Raw genomic sequence first — 20,539 nt, 5'->3', positions numbered from 1 at the left:
TAGGACTAGTCTTCTTTTCTTGAGGTAAGGAAAGGAGTAGTATTAGTAGAAATACTAGTGAAGAGTGGAAAAAGTAGAACATTAAAGTGAGGATTTTGAATCCCTTGAATGAAAAGGATTACCAAGGTGGTTGGGAGAATAGATATGCCACTTTGAGAGTGTCAGCCAAATGTAAATGCAGACCCTCAAAGGTTAACCGCATCCTTGAATCTTCCCCACCGAACTGAACATAAAATCCCTTGGCTGGATCATAAGGTAAAGGTAAAGGTACCCCTGCCCGTACGGGCCAGTCTTGACAGACTCTGTGGTTGTGCGCCCATCTCTCTTATGAGGCCAGGGGCCAGCGCTGTCTGGAGACACTTCCGGGTCACGTGGCCAGCGTGACATCGCTGCTCTGGCGAGCCAGAGCCGCACACGGAAACGCCGTTTACCTTCCCGCTGGTAAGCAGTCCCTATTTATCTACTTGCACCCGGAGGTGCTTTCGAACTGCTAGGTTGGCAGGCGCTGGGACCGAGCAGCGGGAGCGCACCCCGCCGCAGGGATTCGAACCGCCGACCTTTCGATCGGCAAGTCCTAGGCGCTGAGGCTTTAACCCACAGCGCCACCTGTGTCCCTGGCTGGATCATAACCTGCATTTATTAGTGGAAAGGGAATTCCACTGTAGTTGCTCTGAGAACTTCCAAGCTTTAATTTTAAAAATCTGCAAAATACTTTCATATCCACTTTTCAAATGGTGAATAATAAAATACCAGAGGTGTTTTACAAATTGTGTAATGAAGTCTTACAGCTGATAAGCCCAGTCACGTGAATAAATAGTGAAAGAGCTGTTCACAATCAATGAAAGAGCTGGTTTGAAAACAGTGTTTAAAGCAGGGCTACAAAATGCCAGATCTGGGGCGGTGAATGTGCCCCTCCAGGAGACTCTGTTAGACTCCCAGGACTCACCATAGGTCACGCCTTGTCACCAGCCCTACTCTGCTCCCTCTCTGAGTGATTCTGCCTGACTGGAATGTGTCACTGGACTGAGATAATGCAGGAGCCTAGATGGGGATGAGGGGGGAGCCGGGCAAGGAATGGTCTTCTGGCTTTTGTGTGGCTGGAATGAAGCAAACACACCCATTGCTTTGCTTGCTGTGACGGTTTCCATCCCTGCTATGTGGCGCCTGGAAAACTGCCCATGCCCTTGGGGTGAAAAAGGTCCCCAGTCTGTCCGTTTGGGTTTGGCCATGGCTTTGGGAAAATCACTCTCCCAGCCTGTTGCTGGGAAACTTTAAAACCATTGGGAGCTCCTGGGAGCAAAGGTGAGATAGATATGTCCTAAATGCTTTCAAAACGATATTATTTTATTCACGCTTATCTTGAATTCAGCATTGCTTGAACAGAAATTATGAACAAACTGAAAACAGAATCTTGATCTCCATTTGTGTTTTAGAAGTCCTGGTTGGCTTTTTTCATTAATGTGGTCGGGCTTTGGGTTTGCCGGTAGCTCAGATTTGAACCACTCCGTCTCCTTGCTTCTAGTGAATTAATGATGTGAATGTCTAAGCAGCCATCAGATTCATAAATCACCAGAAATGAGAAGGATAACACATAAAAGTCTTTTCCTTTTGTTTAGCAATTTATCATTTTGCTTGCACATTAATAAACAGAGCTCCCCTGAGGTAAGCAATGGAAAGATAAATTTTTCTTCCTAATTTTCTTAAATCGTAGCCAGTAGATCATAAGTGGAAAGAGTGGGCTTGTCAAAAGCACGTCGTACTGCTGTGGCGACTCTCTATATCCATAGCCAGTAGTAATAAATAAAGAGGCTCAGGTACTTGGGTAGATAATTGTTTTTGTTTACATAACAGGCGCCAGGTTTCCAAGTCCCAGGCTGCCATCTAGACCAAGCCGAAAGCGAACACTGTCCCTATCGCCTCTGTCTGATCATAGCTTTGACCTTCAGACCATGATCCGGACATCTCCAAACTCCTTGGTCACAATTCTCAACAATTCCCGTAGCAGTTCTTCAGCAAGTGGTTCCTACGGCCATTTATCTGCAAGTGCAATAAGGTAAGGGCTGACAACATACAGGGATGATTGATGTATATAAATCGTGCAAGAGTGAAACACCTTATATGGTGTTTTAGATACTTTTATTAACCACTGTTTATCGTGTCCCATCAAAAGGAAATTAAATTAAAATTTCTAAATGAGGTTGCAGTTTTGAAAAGCTGATTTCTGAGGTGCATTTAGTATAGCACAGCTTTCCAGAAAAACAAAAGACCCACAGCAAGCAAAGGTGTTTGGATAAAATGCCTTGGGCACAACTTTTGAAGAGCAGTCTAGTTGTGCAACACATTTCTGGTTATGTTTGCACGGATGCATGTGGCCCTCAGTTCAACAGCATGTACCACATACTAACTGCTTTGGAGGTAGTAGTTTTGGTGAAATATAAGGATGTTAGGAGGCTGCTGGATTTGAAAGGTTAGACTTGATCTGCAAAACCCACTAAAATCACCTGTTGCAATGGCCTGGTTATCACACAGAGCTAAACCATGTGTGTGTGTGTGTGTGTGTGTGTGTGTGTGTGTGTGTGTGTAATGTATCCCTCTTGTTTTAAATCGTTCTAATGCACAATTTCTAACAAATTTTAAAAATAGGGTGGAAGAAATAAACTGTTCTTTCCAATTCTTTTGCTCTTTAGTTTCCTTGGAGGAAATTCCAAAAGGGCTGTTCTGAAATTCAGCCCCAAAATTATTTCAGTTTGGAATCTTTGCTGGAAATATGGTACAGCATATGTGGTAGAATCTGGTTAAGATAGATTCAATAACCATCTGTAGATAACCATCCATAGATTATGGTTAATCTAGATATGTCCTGTACTTGACCATATGCTCATTTAATATTGTTAAGCTACAACCTATGTATGATCCTCATGTTTTGATTCAGGTAGGTAGCTGTGTTAGTCTGACGCAGTTGAAATAAAACAATAAAAAAATTGTCCAGTGGCACCTTAGAGACCAACTAAGTTTGCTCTAGGTATAAGCTTTTGTGTGTGTGCACACTTCTTTGGATACAGTGGTGCCTCGCAAGACGAAATTAATTCGTTACAAGAGTTGCTTCGTCTTGCGATTTTTTCGTCTTGCGGAGCGCGGATTGCCCAGGTATTTACGGTTTTACGAAAAAGGAAGCAAACCCGCAAAACATTTTTGTCTTACGAAGCAAGCCCATAGGGAAATTTGTCTTGCGAAGCACCTCGAAAAAAGGAAAACCCTTTCGTCTAGCGAGTTTTTCGTCTTGCGAGGCATTCGTCTTGCGGGGCACCACTGTACTCTGAAACAGAAGTCATCAGACCCTTATATATAGTGGGAGGGTGGGTGGGGTTTTTCTCAGAAGGGTAGTAGGAGATGGGTGATTGACTCAATGGGTATGGTAAACCTGTTGACGACTGCAATTAGTCCTACAGGAAAAAGCAAGGGATAGTATGCAGATGACCAAAAATAGCTTTAGCATATGTAATGAGACAATAATCCAATATCTCTGTTCAGGCCAGGTCTCTCCATAGTTTTCAGTTTAGTAATAAGTTGTAATTCAGCAACTTCTCTTTCAAGTCTATTTCTGAAATTCTTTTGTAATAAGACAGCTGCTTTGCGATCCTGTATTGAATGTCCTGGGAGATTGAAGTGTTCTCCTACTGGCTTCTCTGTCTTGTGATTCCTGATGTCAGATATATTGATTTGTTGGATGTATGGATGATTTGTGTGTCTTCATTCTTTCTATCTGAAAAGTGAAGGATTTCCACATGCTTGTGTCATGTGAAATTCACACACATCTCCTTCACATATTGCACAGGCAGTGTGAGCTAAGATTTTGCACGAGTCACACATGTTCTGTTGACTTTTTTTGAGGTAGACCTAAAACCATTCTCAAGGTGAAGATACACATGACACATGGAACCAACCTCACTGTTTTTAATTCCAATGTACTTTTCCTCTCTAGGATCAAGCTCTGAAAATAACTATCACTTTTTTCTTATATCTTGATCCATTTTGGGCTACCTGAGCAGAAATGTGACTTTAATAAGGTCTTGTTAATTGCAGGCTGATTTTTGCAATATCTAGTTTCCTTCACTTTGCTTCTTGGCTCAGATTAAGCTAAACAAAGTTGGGAAGAGATTAAGCAGTTGGGGGCCAAGAGGTTGAGGCAAGTTTAAACAGCAGGAGGAAGAACTAGAACACTCACTCCTGAAGGGGTTGGATGCAGAGAAAGAAAAATCAACTTGGTTTGCTTTGCTTTCCTAACCTGCTGTTTATAAGAGGGGCATTGCTACAATTGACTTGTGATATTGAGAGTGACTCGATTTACATGAAGAAATTAGTTTACCTTTCTTGGATATTTTTATTCTAGAAAACCATGAAGCTGGGGGGCAGCTTCCTATTGCAAGAGCATAGGCCCAAGTCCTTTGCTATGTTTCTCAGGCTTATGCCCTTCACTGGAATCCCAGTGAAACCAATGGGACTTGCTCTCAAGTAAATGGGTTTAGCACACATGGATAACTGAGTTGTTCCTAAATGTGAAAAACTACAAAAATAAAATAAAATGACCATATTACCAGATGAATTCTTTCAGTAACTGTCGTTTTTTAAATGTCATTTGATCTATATGCACTGAATGTACAGTGGTGCCCCGCAAGACGAACGCCTCGCAAGACGGAAAACCCGCTAGACGAAAGGGTTTTCCGTTTTGGAGGCGCTTTGCAAAACGAATTTCCCTATGGGCTTGCTTCGCAAGGCGAAATGTCTTACGAGTTCCTGTGGGTTTTTTCCCCTCCCCCCCCCTTTTCCTAAGCTGCTAAGCCACTCATCAGCTGTTCCGCTGATAAGCCGCTTAACAGCTGATTGCTAAAAGCCGCTAAACCGCTAATAGCGCTAATCCGCTAAGCTGTCAATGGGCTTGCTTCGCAAGATGAAAAAACCGCTATACGAAGAGCCTAACGGAACGGATTAATTTCGTCTTGCGAGGCACCACTGTATAGCAATACATAGTTGGAATAAGATTCAAAATGATGCCAAAAAATCAAATTGTCCCAACTATAAAAAGGACTGTGGGAGTTGGACACACACAGAGAGAGACCCCATCATGTGCTAGTATACCGTGCATGTATAGGAAAGCTGATAGGAAATTGGGCCACTTTTAATGAATTGCACCAATTTCTAACTTCTTGAGGTGTGGATGGCACAAGGACTTCTGTAACTATAAATGTTGCATTAAAAATATCAGAGTTTTCCCAAATAGACCTTTCTGCATCCCATTGCTACAGTGATGCAGTAAGCCACACTGGCAAAATTCTCTTCTATGCAATCCTTAAAAGTACGTCAGCCCTCTGATTTGGCAACCATACCAAAGGGTGCAGATCCACACTTAATTGGGCAGTGTAGTGGCTTAATAAAATGTCAGTTTCATTTCCCAGAAGGTGGAAAAAGCAACAAGGGAGCCATCTATTTAGGAGCTAAAGGACTGTCACATGGAAGATGGAATAAGCCCAAACATTGGCTTTAAGTTACAAGAAAGGAGATTCTGACTAAACGTCAGGAAGGACAGTGGAATGGACTTCCTTGGAAGGTGGTGGACTCTCCTTCATTGAAGGTTTTTAAGCAGATGTTGGATGACCATCTGTCATGGGTGCTTGAGTTGAGATTCCCGCGTTGCAGGGGGCTGGACTAGATGACCCCTGGAGTCCCTTCCAACTCTACAGTTCCATGGAAATCTTGTGGGGAATATTGAACAGCAACAAACCAATTTTATCTTTTCATTCCTATTCCGATAACGGAAGCTCAGATTTGCCACGTTAGGTTTGAGTGGGAAAGGGTGTGTCACACGTTAGAGAAGGGTGACTCATCACAGTATTACAATAGGATGGGCACATACATTTCTTAATTTATGCCTTTAATGAGTAATTTATAATCCTGAACAATATTTATATGCCACAGAGCTCCGAGTAATGGGCTTTCCCCTAATTATTCCTATTTCCCCCCCTATTTTGGGTTGAAATGTTGCTGAGCTCAAAAGTATTTGGTTGCACTTGTACTAGCATTGAAAACAGTAGTTTTCCATGTGCTCTTTGAGTTCTCCTTGTACATTTTCTTTCAAATCTTCCATACCAGATGGAGCTATGCAAAAAGCCCCCCCCCCCCCCGACTTTTAAGGCTTTAGAAAGTCTTGCATTCCCTCAGCTACCCAAGAAGCAACAGGTCATCAATACTTCTGAGACTTGGGGGGCAAGAGACTGCGCAAGTCATTGCTATGTGATTTGTTTTGCTTTTCAGCAAAGGTTTCCACTCATTGAATATGCAAAATTTTACACAAGCTCTACATATTTAGTAATAATTTGCCCTAGAAATAAGGTAGCCATTTAAAAATACAAAGAGCATAAAGAAGAACCAGATGTCTCTCAGCATCAGATCCCCCCATAAGCCTTAAATAATGCCATATCAACCTATTGTTTTTGTTCATTTGAAGATTTGAGATTTCATAGATGCTCCAAACTAAGCTTCATGAGATGAATTCTGTGCATAGGTTGACCTGTGCATCGCACTTTGCACGTGTGAATGCTCTCCTGGTTATTCACAAGGGGGATCATTCAAAGTGTCATCCCCGAGTGTGACAGATCTCAAAAGAGCTGTGATATGTGAACCTTCTGACTGTGTGTCTCAACTGCAGGTGGCCAGTGATGATAACCAGCAGTGATGCTTGTTCAGCCTTATACAATACGATGCTATGTCTGCCTGGTGGATGAGGCACCCAGAAAGAGCATGCAATGTCCCCCACCAGAGATACTGCCCCTCCCCTAACACCCCAGCAAAATTCCATTAGAGCATTACAAATTTTAAAAACACTCTTTATATAAGAGCATACCAATATACAAATAAATAAAAAGCAGCAATTAAACATATCAGCATGCAGTAAACCATATTTGCAGATCAGACCAGGTGAGCAGTACGGTCGTACCTTGGAAGTCAAACGGAATCTGTTCCAGAGGTCCGTTCAACTCCCAAAACATTCGGAAACCAAAGTGCAGCTTCTGCAGCCAATCGGAAGCCGCGGACGTTCAGCTTCCACAAATAGTTTGCAAACTGGAACAGCTGAAACATTCGAGAACTAAGCTGTTCAAAAACCAAGGTATGACTGTATTGTTAATAATATTGTTAAGCCAAATCCTACAATAAATTAAATTTAACCACCAAAACTTAATTATAAAAAGCCCAATCAAACAGGGCATGCTTCCAGTGAAAGTTGTCAGCTAGAACAACCAAAGTGGCTTCTGTTCTAAAACTAGTCTGAAAGTCAGATAAAAATAGGTCTAAATCCTCAATGTTATCTAGCAACTTGCTGAGTAAGGGAAGAAAATCAACAGAGAAAACTGGCATGGCGTCAACACCAACTCCTTCAGGGAGGCAGGGAAAACTAATAAAAATGCTTCTGTCATTTCAAAACTATAATCTCTAAAAACTTCTGCTTTAAGGAGATTCTAGTGGTTATAGTTTGGAAATGACAAAAGTTCATCCGTCTTCAGTACTGCACCAACAACCTGTGTTAACAATGGTTTATGTATAGCAATACTCTTTTTCAGGAAGAGAAATACAGTTTGTTATAAAAGATAAAATAAAACAGATAATGGGTAAGCACTGGTGGAAATTGTAAAGAAACCATTATTGCCTCTTATTCAGTAAGAAAACTAAAACTACAATGGAAGTGCAATGAAAGGAAAATTTAAATAAAGTAGAAAACATCAACTTCATCCAATGGAAGTTAGCTAAAGAACACTTAAGACTTCAGGAGTAAAAATATTCTGAGTGTTAAACACAGTGCAAACATGATGAGTCAAGAGCACACAATTTTTGTTAATAGTTTAGTAGGAGACTGCCAGAATAAATATTGCATATATAATAGAACAAAGCACATTTCAGAGCTATATATTAAATATATCGATGCTACGCAGAATGCCTCTAAATAAATTTGTTGAAATGAAACAAATGTTACAAACTGGTAGGCATTTGTCAAATGAAGCAGCTGAATAAAACAATGCATGTATCTAAAAACGCAAAGAAATAAAATTTATCCAGCTAGAAAACTGCTTGGCTGATGCTGCTGTGGCATTTGGAAAACTATTAGACCAGAATTCAGCAGGATGGGCATATGAAACAAAACATTATGATGCTGATCCCGGTTTAACGTTGTGCTGCATGTGGCTAGAGAACCTTGTGCATCCATCAACTTGAATGGTGACAGGATGAGGATCATGATGCACCTCGACATCAAATGAGCATTCATGTCAACTTCACAGCTGATTCCTTTCCCTTCCTAAGAGAGCTCTACTGGCTGCAGTTCAGCAGTTGGCACACAAGAGGCAGGCAGTTGCTAGCGCTGGTTAAGGAAAACGAAAGCAGCCCTTAGGCCATTGGAGCTGTCCCTCCCTCGGCTTTGGCTTGCAGGTGGTTTTTATTTCTGAGGCTTCTTGAACAAGGACAGTGGTTCTCCAAAGGGTGTGATGCACCAGCCTGGTGTGGCAGGAGAGGATGGCAAGTGTGGCGGAAAGATTCAAGGACAAGGAAACATTTAAATATTTCACTGTAGTGTGTGTGTGTGTGTGCGCGTGACACACATATGCAGAATATGGATAGATATTCAAAAGCCCTGGCTGTTCTTCTACAGTTCTCCACGACATATTGCTGTAATCAGGGATTTTCAACTTTGACAAATGTGAAAGATCAGAAAAGAGAAAAGCTTCTTGATGTTGATGAGGAGATAAGAGCTTGTCTCAAATTAGACCTAAAATAAATGAGATGACCCAGCAAAAGCCATCTCACACATCTCGTTGAGTTTGCCTAGATACTTAAGGTACATTTATAATTACGTTTTTGGGAGTGATTCCTGTTCTTATGTAGCTGCATTGTTTAATACTTTCTGATCATAAAGTAGCTGTGTTCTGTGTTATAAATCAAGCAATGCTAGGAGTTGTTACTTTTTGTTTCCCACTGTATTTCTTATCAATAAAAAATTCGGTGTGGCACGAGCAAATTTTTATACTGAAAGTACGGCCCAGAAAAAGAAGTTCGAGAACCACTGGACCAGGGCATCTAAGCTTTTGAGGAATGAAATTTCGTGCACAGTTATGTACCCACTGGCATTGGTTTAAAAAACCTGCACAAATACTTTCATGTGTCCTTGGGCCCCTTGGAGTTGGGTTTCTCAAACAACACCCCCCCCAACAAAAACCCATGCTATGTGGAATCTTCTTTTGCAACTAAGAGAGCAGAGAGGAAGTCAGAAGTAACAATAACACAACTAAGCTCTCAGATACATGTCATACAGTTCTCATGTACAACTGAAATTGAAAAGACTTCAAACTATATGGTGGTGGCTCACCACCTAAATTTAAAAATAAATGTTAATTTAAATAAATTGCAGCTTATCAAGGAGAATTTGGTGAGGGAAACCTGAACAATTTATCAAAGGATATAAAAATGCCATGGTAGTTTGCATGGCAGTTTCCACCCAACCTTACTATGCTGTAGAAATTGAAGTGAATGACTGAGACATGAAAATCAGAAAGAGGTTCTTCATTTCCAACAGCCATTTTCCAACAGCCAGATTTTATGGATCTTTTTTGGTGCTTTCACAGTTTTCTTAAAACCGGGGCTTGTATACCTGTTATGGACTGTTTTGACAAATGTGCACGAAAGAGAATACTGTATATCTTAACAATTAACAACAGCTGTTTTGAGGTAAATTCCACAACTGTGACAAGCAACAATGTGACCTACTTAGGAGGACAGCCACAAAATAGCCACAATGTTTGGTTTTGATTATAAGGTCTGCTTTTCTTCTTCTTGAAGTCAGTTCCATAAAATATGATGCCCTCATGTAATCGAAATGTAATTTGCTGACCTGTTTTACCTCCAGTTTTAAAATTTTAGAGAATGGGGATTAGAGGCAAAGAAGGTTGCAGCCGTAGGAGCAGAGAGTTCACGGGAAATGAAAAAAGGAATAAAATATAAAGCCAGTCGATGCTGGCACATTCCTTCTGAAATCTGTTACAATATTGGAAATGGAATAAAAAACTGAGTTGTTGTTTTTTGTTAAAGCCTTCTAATCCTTGAACACAAATACATTAATGGTGTTCTCCCTTAGTTTTTTAAACCCCTGGTCTGTTCCTCTTCTTGCAGAGTTTTAGAAACACACTGTAAAATGTGAAACAAACATAAGGACAGATTAATAAGGGTGGGTGTGTTTGCCTTCCTGGTTTTGCTGTACATAGAACTTCTCCGCAATCCAACAGAATTAGGCCCATGGAGAACAATAGGCACCTAACTCTTCTCTAGTGCATATTACCTGGAGTGTTCATGTTGTGAAAGAGCAGCATAAATTATGAGACAGAGCCTCCATGAAAATTCCCAGTTCTGTGGAGCCCCATTCTTGCATTTTTTGGGGGGGGGTCTGTTCCCACCCGCTCCCCAAAACCCATTTTTTAAGGGAGAAAAAACTTGAGTGAAGAAGTTCTCTGGGTAATGGGGCATTTGGTCTATTGTAGCAGACCATCCCGTGGCACAAGCATGTGTAGGCACTTCATTCCAAAAGAAAGAAGAGAGAAAATACAAATTTGCATATACTCAGCCATTGTAGACTTTTTTTATTCGAAACCCCCTCAATACGGTACATGAGGTGAGCCTGGCATTTCAAATCCATTTGTGTTATAAGCATAAACTGCTCTAATTCTCAGGTTTTCCATAAGAACCCCTGGGAATTGAAATGGGCTGTGTGTGAAATACTCTTTTTGCTAGCTAGTCAAGACTGGACAGGTTTATTTACTATCAGCTTCTCTTGCTATACAGATGTGAGTGATCTTTACACCTGGGCCAATGCTGTATGGGTACTGGCCATAGAAATCACTGTATCTGGACTAGCCCTACAGATAATGGCTTTGCAATTCAGTTCTGCATTGCTGAGCTGCAGACCCTCTTTGCTCCTTAGCATCAAACAACAGCGCCCTACACAAACACGCTCTTACGTGCATTAGTGTAGCCAATGGAATGCCTTCAGAGGTTACGTGTGCCCAACTCTCATCAGCCCATCCTGCATGGCCAACAGTCAGGGATGGTGGGAGTTGTACTCCAAAAACATGGACTGCCTGGTCTATGTAGATATATTGTTTTTGTTGTTATTTTATTAAATTTATTACCTTCCCTTCACCAGTGGGTCCCAGGGCGAGTTACATCAGTTTAAGATTCAGTATTAAATACCAACTGGGGTTTAAACACAGAGGTTTGCAGCCATAAGGTTTCAGTGTTAGCTTGCGTAAGGAATAAGTCCCAATGATCTTGGTGGGATTTATTTCTGAGTAAGCAAGTTTAGGATCCCACTGCATATTGTTGCATTCCATTTTGCACCTGAGAAAAACTATGCCTGCCTCCCGTTATGACTTTTAGGAATATTGCAAGTTAGTCACTTCTGCAAAAGCAAAGAGAAAGCACAATAACAAAAATGGTTTGCTCAGTATTTTTTAAGAGTAGATTGAAACCTGCCTGTACTAAAATTTGGGAAAGCTGTAGGAAAAGGCAAACTGTTCAATAACAGCTATTTATTGCAATAACAAACTTTAGATAAAGAAAAAGAATGGATGACATGGTGTTTTACAGTAGTTTTATTGATAATCTTGCAGTGTTATGTTCCTCTGTGTGAAGCAATTTCTTTAATCTTGGCTCATGGTCCACTCTTTCATATGTCTCTAGATCTTATTACAAGGGGGAGAGAAAATCAATTGGTTAAATGTGTTTTGAACACCATGCTTGTCATATCACTCATTTGTTTGCAAAGATGGAAAGCTCAGACCATCCAGAATGTCACCTAAAGAATTTCTATCAGTGCCGTTTGGTTGCAGAAACTGATGGATTAACCTCTTTCCCCTCTGAAATTAGTGATCAATGAGCCTCAATGTAGAAATATTCCGGTGGGAAAGCCCTGCTCCCCCTTCCAGTTAAACAACAATAAATGTCTATTAAAGCCCATTATGCATGCTAATACCTGTCATCACTTCATTACTCTACTGTATTTCCCAGAGTATGCTCTAGCCTAAACAGCCAGGCTCTGGCAAAATGGTACTGGGAAACTGCTCTCTAGGTCTTGTAATGTAGAAATGAATAGATTGGATCAAAGCCTCTGAAAAATATAATGGAGCATTGCAAGGTGTGTTTTTTTTGCCAGTGGCTTACCATCAAAATTAAGATCCAATGGTCTTTTTTAAATTTAATAAATGACTGTAATTTATTTAATTGCCTACAAAAATGTGCACACGTATCATATTTGCAGGAATCAAAGTGCGTTGTAATGTCAGTGGTGGGTTTAATGCAAATTTAGAGTCTGCCATCATAATTATTGCTATGATTAAGCACATTAGCTGAAAACATTACTCTGAAATAGGTGAAAGAATTTGAATTCCTTCTAAAGAACAATTCTCGCTCCTGACTATGCACTTTTGTCCAGTTGACTACAGCTCATAAAGAGGTGGCGAGAGGAGTTTTGATGCGAATAGGTTACTGTTAATGCTGTGAGGATCTCCTAGTTGCAATAGTTTGCCAATTTAAAAACACCAGGGAATTTTTTAGAAGCCTTTGAGGAACTTCCTTTTCATTCCACATTGTATCCTTTTAATAAAAGGAGGCAGAAATGTCCCCCAAACAGTAATTGTTCACTGTAAGAGTCAGAGGGAAATTGGTAATAATATTCAGTTATTGCAGCCCCTTAGTCCTTGCCTATGTTCCCTGTAAGCAACCATGAATGATTACAGCACGACTTAGCTAAGGTAGCCTCTATGGATGATTGATAGGACATTAATCAAAAGATGCATATCAGCTTCAGAATTTGTTCACAAGCTTTCTTCTAATAGCTGATTTCATGTTCACTGAGCTCTATGCCAGTTTGTTCAATTTATTCTTCAGTGTACAAGCCATTCATCACGGAACACAATGATTTCACACACACACACACACACACACACACACACACACCCTTTCAGAAACCTGAGATTGGAGTGGTACAACTACTCTCTCTGGTTCATTAATATACTATACAAACTCATGCATGCCTATGTTCTATCATTTTAACCCTCTTGTACTTGTAAAAAAAACCACCACTAATATGATTTTAGGAACAGATAGATCCAAATTAAGTCATTTAAAAAACAAACAAATACATACATTACATTTTTTTTTAATTTCCCCCAAGGAGGTCTGGGGGCATGCACACCCACCCACACATAGTCTACTCACCCACAACAACACGGTAGAGAGGATCAAATGCAACTGTTGAAAAAGCAAGGAGTAAAATAATACAGTTGCACAGACAGAGTTGGTTCCCAGCATGTTTTGAGGAATCTCTTTACTAAGGGAAATCGGATGTTTCCTACTAAAATTGTTTGGGACTCCTTTTCTTCTGCTTCCTATCCTGTGAGATGGGTCAGGCAGTGGGAAATGGTGACTTTCGCAAAATTATCCAATGAGCTCCATGACTAAGCGGGGATTTGAACCCAGTTATTCCCCATGCTAGTCCCTGCAACACACGGTCTCTCAAGAGGATGTGATTCCAATTTAATATGAAAATAGGAAACTTGACCGTTGCTTTCTATAATACAGCAGCACAGTTACATATAGATGGTATCTGAAGTCTGTCATCACTTGCAATCTTAAATGCTGCGGAACAGGAATGGGGAATCTGTGGCCCTCCAAATATTGTTGGATTCCAGCTATCATCCCCCATCAGCATGGCCAGTGGCCCTGAATGCGGGAGTTGCAGGGCAACAACACCTGAAAGGCTGCAGGTTCTCCATCCCTGCTACCCTCCTTTGTAGGAGAATACATACTGTATGAAGTAAACCAGGTTATTCTGCATATTTTTCATACCCCAGACATTTGGGCAAGATGGCACCGAGGTAGGACGTGCTTATCAGATGACATTGTTGGGGGAAGAAAGGAGGTCATGCACACAAATGTAAGATTTTATTTCCCCTCAGAGAGGAAAGTCCTTTTTTATCTAGGGAATATTAATTTGGTCTGGAATAACAGAGTGCCCATAACAGAAGGTGTTCAGGCTTTATTCTAGTTGAGGAAATCATGCATGTCCAGTATATGGAGGGACCATTATTGTATATGGGATGTATGAATAAATGAAATCATACCTTGCCTCAAACCATGGACATGAATCCAAAGATAGAGGCCTATTTCTTTTGGATTAATAGAATCAAAAATTCGGTAGAGAAGCAGCAGGTAATCTAGCACTCCTTGTATGACCCACCTTCTCCTAACTTCTGCTGCAGGAATAAGATCCCTTTATTGGTATTTAAGTCCCTTTAATTCTAGTAAGACTCTGAGCTACGCATGCAGCTGTTGTAGTGGTGAACTGACTTTCTGCATTGCTCAGGTCCTGCTTCTGTCTCCCAACCCCAAATGAGTAGCAGCCCATCAAGGCTGAGAGGAGTAGAACTTGCTTGGCTGACTGCATCCTCAGCCATACACACGCTACACTGAAATCCTACAAACGTTCCCTGGAACTTGTCCCACTGCATTTAACGAGACTGACGTGGTGAAAATTGTGTTTAGGACTGTGACCTTAGTAGAAGAGGGAGAAATGTAACTGTATTCAGTTATCATAGCAGTCATTGTGGAGAGAGGAGAGAGAGGAATGGCGTGAATGGAGAGAGGTGAAAAGGAGCATCAGAGCAATTGGCAGTTGTCCAGTCAATAATTAGTTGCCAAAAATCAGTATTATCCATCAGTATCAAAGCTACATTGTTCTTGATATTGAATAACTTATTTGTGCTTAATACTTGATAATAGTATTAATAGTATTAATAGTGTTTTTGTATATATGTTTGCATCTACCAAAAGAGTGTCATTCAGCAGCCAAACTATATTTCGTCATGAAACTAGGTAAACAAATGTCATATTTCAGTTAAAACATCATGATATGCATGAGCCTCTTTCTTGCATGCAAAGATCTTCTCTCAACCCTTCGTGGTGCCCTGCAGTTAAACCCAGAGAGTTTTTAATTAACTACATTGTTTCCTGTTTCATCCAAACTGGGAAGCTGTGGTTTCATGGGTGGAATCTACACACATATAAAATAGTGTTCTGAAAATGCTTTTTAAAAAAAGCATCTTTAAAAATACATCGAATTTTCCATAAGGCTCACTGCCGCCATCTAGTGTCACATTGTATATTGCACTTAAAGCACACTTAAAATGTTTTATTTGCAGCTGTATAGCTGAGTCCATGGTTTGGAACAACTAATGATCCTCAACCATGTTTTGAAGTTGCTAAAATGTCACGTGTCTTTGCTTGATTCTGTGGCTAATTTTACTTACTCCCCTTTCCCTTCCTCGCAACGCAGCCCTGCTCTGAGTTTCGCGTACCCTCCCACCCCAGTATCCCTTCAACAGATGCATCAACAAATCCTCAGTCGTCAGCAGAGCCTGGGCTCAGCCTTCGGACACAGCCCTCCACTTATCCATCCTGCGCCAACCTTTCCTACGCAGAGGCCTATTCCTGGCATTCCTAGCGTCTTGAATCCTGTCCAGATCAGTTCAGGTCCATCGGAATCCACACAGGTAAGGGAATATAGAAGAGAAGCTTTTGCACACTGCTAATTTGTCTGGGTCCTTTTTGTAAGCCAACCACATTGTCATGTTAGCGATTAATCACCACAGCCACTGAGCAGATTGGCTAACAAGTACCTTGGGGCAGCAGTATATGCAATCTTTTATTATAAATTACCCAGAGTGTATCATGGTTTCAGATTGATAGAGTGCTTTCCATCCCTTATAAATATTTCAGTTTCTGTGTTTTGGATCTGACAGTTTTAGAATGTTCAAGCAAAGGGTGCAGAAAGCGGTAATAAGCTAAAGTAAAATGAGTACAATTCATATCCCACAGAAGTTAGTGGCAAAACTCCCCCTGCTGATTCTGGTTTGTAAGCAGAGCGGCCACGTGCAAGACGCTAACAGGGGAATTTAACTTGTGTATATGAAAACCTCACCTGACTCATCGCTATGGGCCTTGCGGTTTGGGAAGTGCACAAACCTAATGCACACCTCTAAGACACACACACATGCTCACACCTGTATGTCTATATACCTGTGTGTGTGTGTGTGTACACATACACCCCCCCCCCTGAAAGACATGTTATCATCTGATTAAATCATCTGTAGTTTATAAAATTTATGCTATAATAAATTTGTTGGTCTTTAAGGTGCTATGAGACTTGGTTGTTTTTGCTAAAGAGGCAAATATTGCTCCCCTTCTGGAAATTCTCCAAGTAAATCTGCTCAGAAGGGTCTGCTTGTATCTGTTTGAAATCATGTATTTGTATCTTTTGGGACGTAAATATGTACAGCAGAGCAAACCCACGAGCGAGTCTGCAGTGAGCAGCACAGGTGACCCGATGCATAACAAGCGTTCAAAGATAAAACCAGATGACGACCTCCCCAGCCCAGGTGCAGGAAGCATGCAGGTAAAACAATGAGGCTCCACAAATACCCTTTTTCTCTTAGCTATTCATCATCCACAAATTATTGGCACATTTTGGCTCTGAGGCTATGGCCTCAATGTACATACCGTGTACCTATCCCTAATCCTGGGGTGTTAGGAGAGGAGTAGTATGGGGGGGGGGTGAAAATCACACTGCTTCTGGTGTAGCTTGTCCACCTTTGGTCCCCACCCTGCATTCAGCTTTCACCTGTGACTTCTAGAAGCTGTCAGAATGCAACAGCGACCACACCCTGGGAACAGCTAAACCTAGTGAGGGTTGTCAATGGGTCTCAAACCTTGGTGAGTTAGGGACTTCCCCTGCATGCAAAAACAAGCTCTGGCAGATTGAGCAGATGAGACCAATAGTGGGTTCAGTGGTCAAGAAGGTGGTTTCTGCACATGCTGTAGAGGGAAGTGAGGGTCAGATGGGGCTTGTCAACCTGGGAAGGTAGCCATCCTAGGAAAGCTCTGATCCTAAACCTCCACTGCCTTGTGGGATATCTTTGGGAGAAGAAAAGGCTGAAGAGTAAACACAAACCTGGAGGAGTGGAGTCCCTAAGGCAGTTGGATGGTGCCTTGTGCACCTCCTTCTGGCAACTCCTGCAGCCAAGCTGCTGCCAAATGTGTTTTCTTTTCCTCCCTGCTCTCTTTTGGACCACATCAATGAGGTTGGGGGGGGGGGGTCTTGTTGCCTGGGCAGCCCAGCACCTCTATACACACTGCCCAGGCTTGTGCCCTGGGGAGGTCACTTTGGTGCTGCTAATGCAGCGGTTTGACTTCACCCCGGAGGCGTGCTTCATTGTCTCTCAAGACAGATGTTTGCCAACAACCCCTAACCTGCTTGGCTATGCATAGAATTTCACACATATAAAATTGTTTCTCTGTCTATTTTTTTTAAAAAAATAATTTTTATTACACTTTCAAATTTTGTGATCACAATATCCATACATACATCAATAAACTCAAACCTCGCTCTTACCAGAGCATCGACCTCCTCCCGCCCCTCTTTCTGACTTCCATATATATTTACTTTAATCTTAGCATTTCTATAACCACTTTTTTACCTTCTCTCTTATTTTTATATTTCCCCTTGTTAAATGTAAATCAGTTCCTTATATTGTCATTACAAAACATTTCAACTCAAAGCTACAAACGTTTTCAGATGTTTACAATACTCTTTCATATATAATATAAATTTGCTCCAGTCCTTTTCAAACAGTTCGTCACGCTGATTCTGGATCTTCCCCGTCAGCTTTACTAACTCAACGTATTTCTCTGTCTAAGAAGAGTTGAATGCTGAAGTTTTACACCCTGATGCATAGCAGTCCATAATACTAGAATGATATAAAATGACTGCTCTACTTTTGTGTGGCTGCATATGTGTGTGCAGTCATGAATCACTACAATAAGTCTTCTTGTTTTCATTGTTAGAAAGGAAGGACCAAAAAAATGTATAGGTAAGGAAACTCCAAAGTTGCTCAGTCATGGTAAAATGAACATCTGCTGTGGAAAGGTTTCAGTTTCCAGGTAGTTCAAAGGCCATGACTCAGAGGATGTAATCCATTTTTGACCAGCCACCTGAACACCATGTTGCCTGGCCAACACCTGCATTTTGCTGATGATTGTTGAACACCGTTCTTACGGCACCTGTGCCTGAGAGGACTGCCCTGTTTAAAATTGTGGCTTGATTTATAGTCCTCCCAATCAATCTGGTTTAGACTGGTTAACAGCATCTCCATATCCCACTGGTTTCCCAAACAATTCTGTCTTTTGACATCCTCATTTCACAAGTTGAGAACTTAGGCTTTGCACCCATGACAGACAGGATCTTAGCCCAAAGTCTTAGAAGCAAATGGCAAGTCCATAGGACACAGCAGAGCCATATATCTTCGGGTTTTCTCAAAATAGGGAGCACATGACACAGCTGTGCAGAAATTGTCCATTTCTCATTCTTTGCTTTACAAGATTAACTCTGGGCTTTGGGGTTTTGCTGAAAGGCAGTGAATGAGGTTTCCTTCCCACACCCTTCTGGTACTTTTGAAGCTAGGGGATTCTGCCCCTCTTTCTTACGCCCTTTCCCTCTTCTCTTCATCCCCACTCCCCCAGGAGCCACCTGAAGGCATGACATTAGTTAAAGAAGAAGGGGACAAAGACGAAAGCAAGCAGGAGCCTGAAGTGGTCTACGAGACAAACTGCCATTGGGAAGGCTGTTCGCGAGAGTTTGACACGCAGGAGCAGCTAGTGCATGTAAGTTAATGGCATCCAGGAGCTGGTTTTGAAAAGTATGTGACCTTTTCTGCAGGGGCAGGTTCTGTGACCCTTTGCTGAGTCAAGTTTCTTTGCAAACACCATTGCCGACTGGAGAGGAGTTTGAGTTTCTGCGAATAAAGCAAAACTCTTGAGCTATAGCATTTGACCTGTTCAGTCAGCTAAAGCTTAGTGTAAAATTCAATAAAGTCTTCAATAGAGAGTGTAATGGCTCTGATCCTGTAAGCCACAAAATACTATTTTGAATCAGAGGCTTTGATAGTTATTGAGTAATAGTAAGCTGGACATGAGTTATTATTAACCTCTTGCCAAGTTTGATTCCCCTCCTTTCAAATGGGACTGTAACAATAGAAGGGGGGGACTGAGAAATGCCCCCCCCAACCCTAAAGGATTTGTGGTGCATTTTATGTATCAATTTTCTGTTGTGTGTGTAAGCTGAAGTGGATTACTTGGTAGAATAAGAGTACATTGTGTTATTGTAGTTCCCTTGGATGAAGGCAAAACCCTATAGCATTAGTGGCAGGAGACTTAATACTCGCTTCTTAAAAGTAAATATGTATTAATGAATCTTATTGTTTCTGCTTTCTTAACATATCTCCTATGATATCTACATTACAAGTGACATCCAAAAGTATGTAAAAGATGACATTCACACTTGAAAGTTGACAACCCACGTGTTTCTTTAAAAAAATGTTCAAACATAATTTCCCCACTTTAGCCAACTGTCACTGTTCACTACTGTGTCTCTGGGTTTTTGAGTGCTCAGCAAGCACGCCATGGAGTATAGGTGATTTCATAGGCATGTCAACATTTTACCAAAAGTCACTGTAACATGCTGTATCTGAGTTTCCAGGTGAGAGTTACATAAGAACTAAATAAGTGGTATTTATCTGGCCTCAGGTGTTATTCACTCATTCGTCAAAAGCATTAGGTGAATTTTATATAACATAGAAGCCAAGTAATATAATACTTTTTATCTCAAAAAATGACATTTGTTTACCTGGCTTGCTGGAATGTGTCAGTTTGTTCTGTTTGCATCCTGTACTTTCTTCCAAAGAACTGAAAGCAGCACCTTGGATTCATAGAGATTTATAGACATGTAAGGTTTTTTTTTACAGTGATCTATTTTATTCCATTTGTAACTTTCTTTTCCAAGCTACAGGAGCTTAATGTGTGGCTAGAGTTGCTGCCATTTTATCCTCCTTGCAGCCCTGTTAGTCTATGAAGGGCAAAGTGCACAACCCTTTTCTTGCCTGTTGCTTCTCTGCTCCAGATTCCTCTTCCAAGTATCTTCCTTTCTTCTACAAATCGGAGAGGCAAGTCCTACACGAGTGTGAGCCTATTAAAGCCAATGCTATTACATCATGTTTTGTTCACTATAGCACAGGTATCGTCAACATTTTCAAACCCAGGATCCACTTTTAACTCAAACATGCATTCGGAGACCTACTTCTTAATGTTCTACTATATATTTGCCTGGTGGTTGTGACCCACCTTGGATCAGGCCACGACCCACAAGTCACAGACCAGCATTGTAACATATCACATTTATTTATCCGACTGCTGCACTGCCCTTCCATACAGGAGCCCAGGGTAGGGAGGTATAATACCATTAGAACACCATTGCAAAGTGTTCCAAAAGAACAGTAAATAGCTAAGCACACAAGCATTAAAATGATTACAATTTGGCCCCTGGGACACCTAAAGCCCC

General features: G+C 41.1%; 1 protein-coding gene across 5 annotated transcripts in view; it reads left to right on the top strand.

Moving 5' to 3' along the window:
* The window catches only part of GLI3 (GLI family zinc finger 3), a 260,995-nt gene that overhangs the window by 179,552 nt on the left and 60,904 nt on the right, over positions 1–20,539 (top strand). For 4 of the 5 annotated variants that reach the window (XM_079947515.1, XM_079947517.1, XM_079947516.1 and 1 more), the window contains 4 exons: positions 1,852–2,053; positions 15,425–15,641; positions 16,427–16,543; positions 18,667–18,807. In XM_079947515.1, coding sequence (XP_079803641.1) covers positions 1,852–2,053; positions 15,425–15,641; positions 16,427–16,543; positions 18,667–18,807 — 677 coding nt within the window. The remainder of the gene's footprint in view (positions 1–1,851; positions 2,054–15,424; positions 15,642–16,426; positions 16,544–18,666; positions 18,808–20,539) is intronic. The other variant, XM_079947518.1, reaches the window with a different exon arrangement.

The sequence above is a fragment of the Podarcis cretensis genome, assembly GCF_951804945.1.
Source record: "Podarcis cretensis genome assembly, chromosome: 12".
NCBI classification, from domain to species: domain Eukaryota; kingdom Metazoa; phylum Chordata; class Lepidosauria; order Squamata; family Lacertidae; genus Podarcis; species Podarcis cretensis.
Note: the sequence above shows the minus strand (reverse complement) of the source record. Positions and strands in the feature narration are given on the sequence as shown.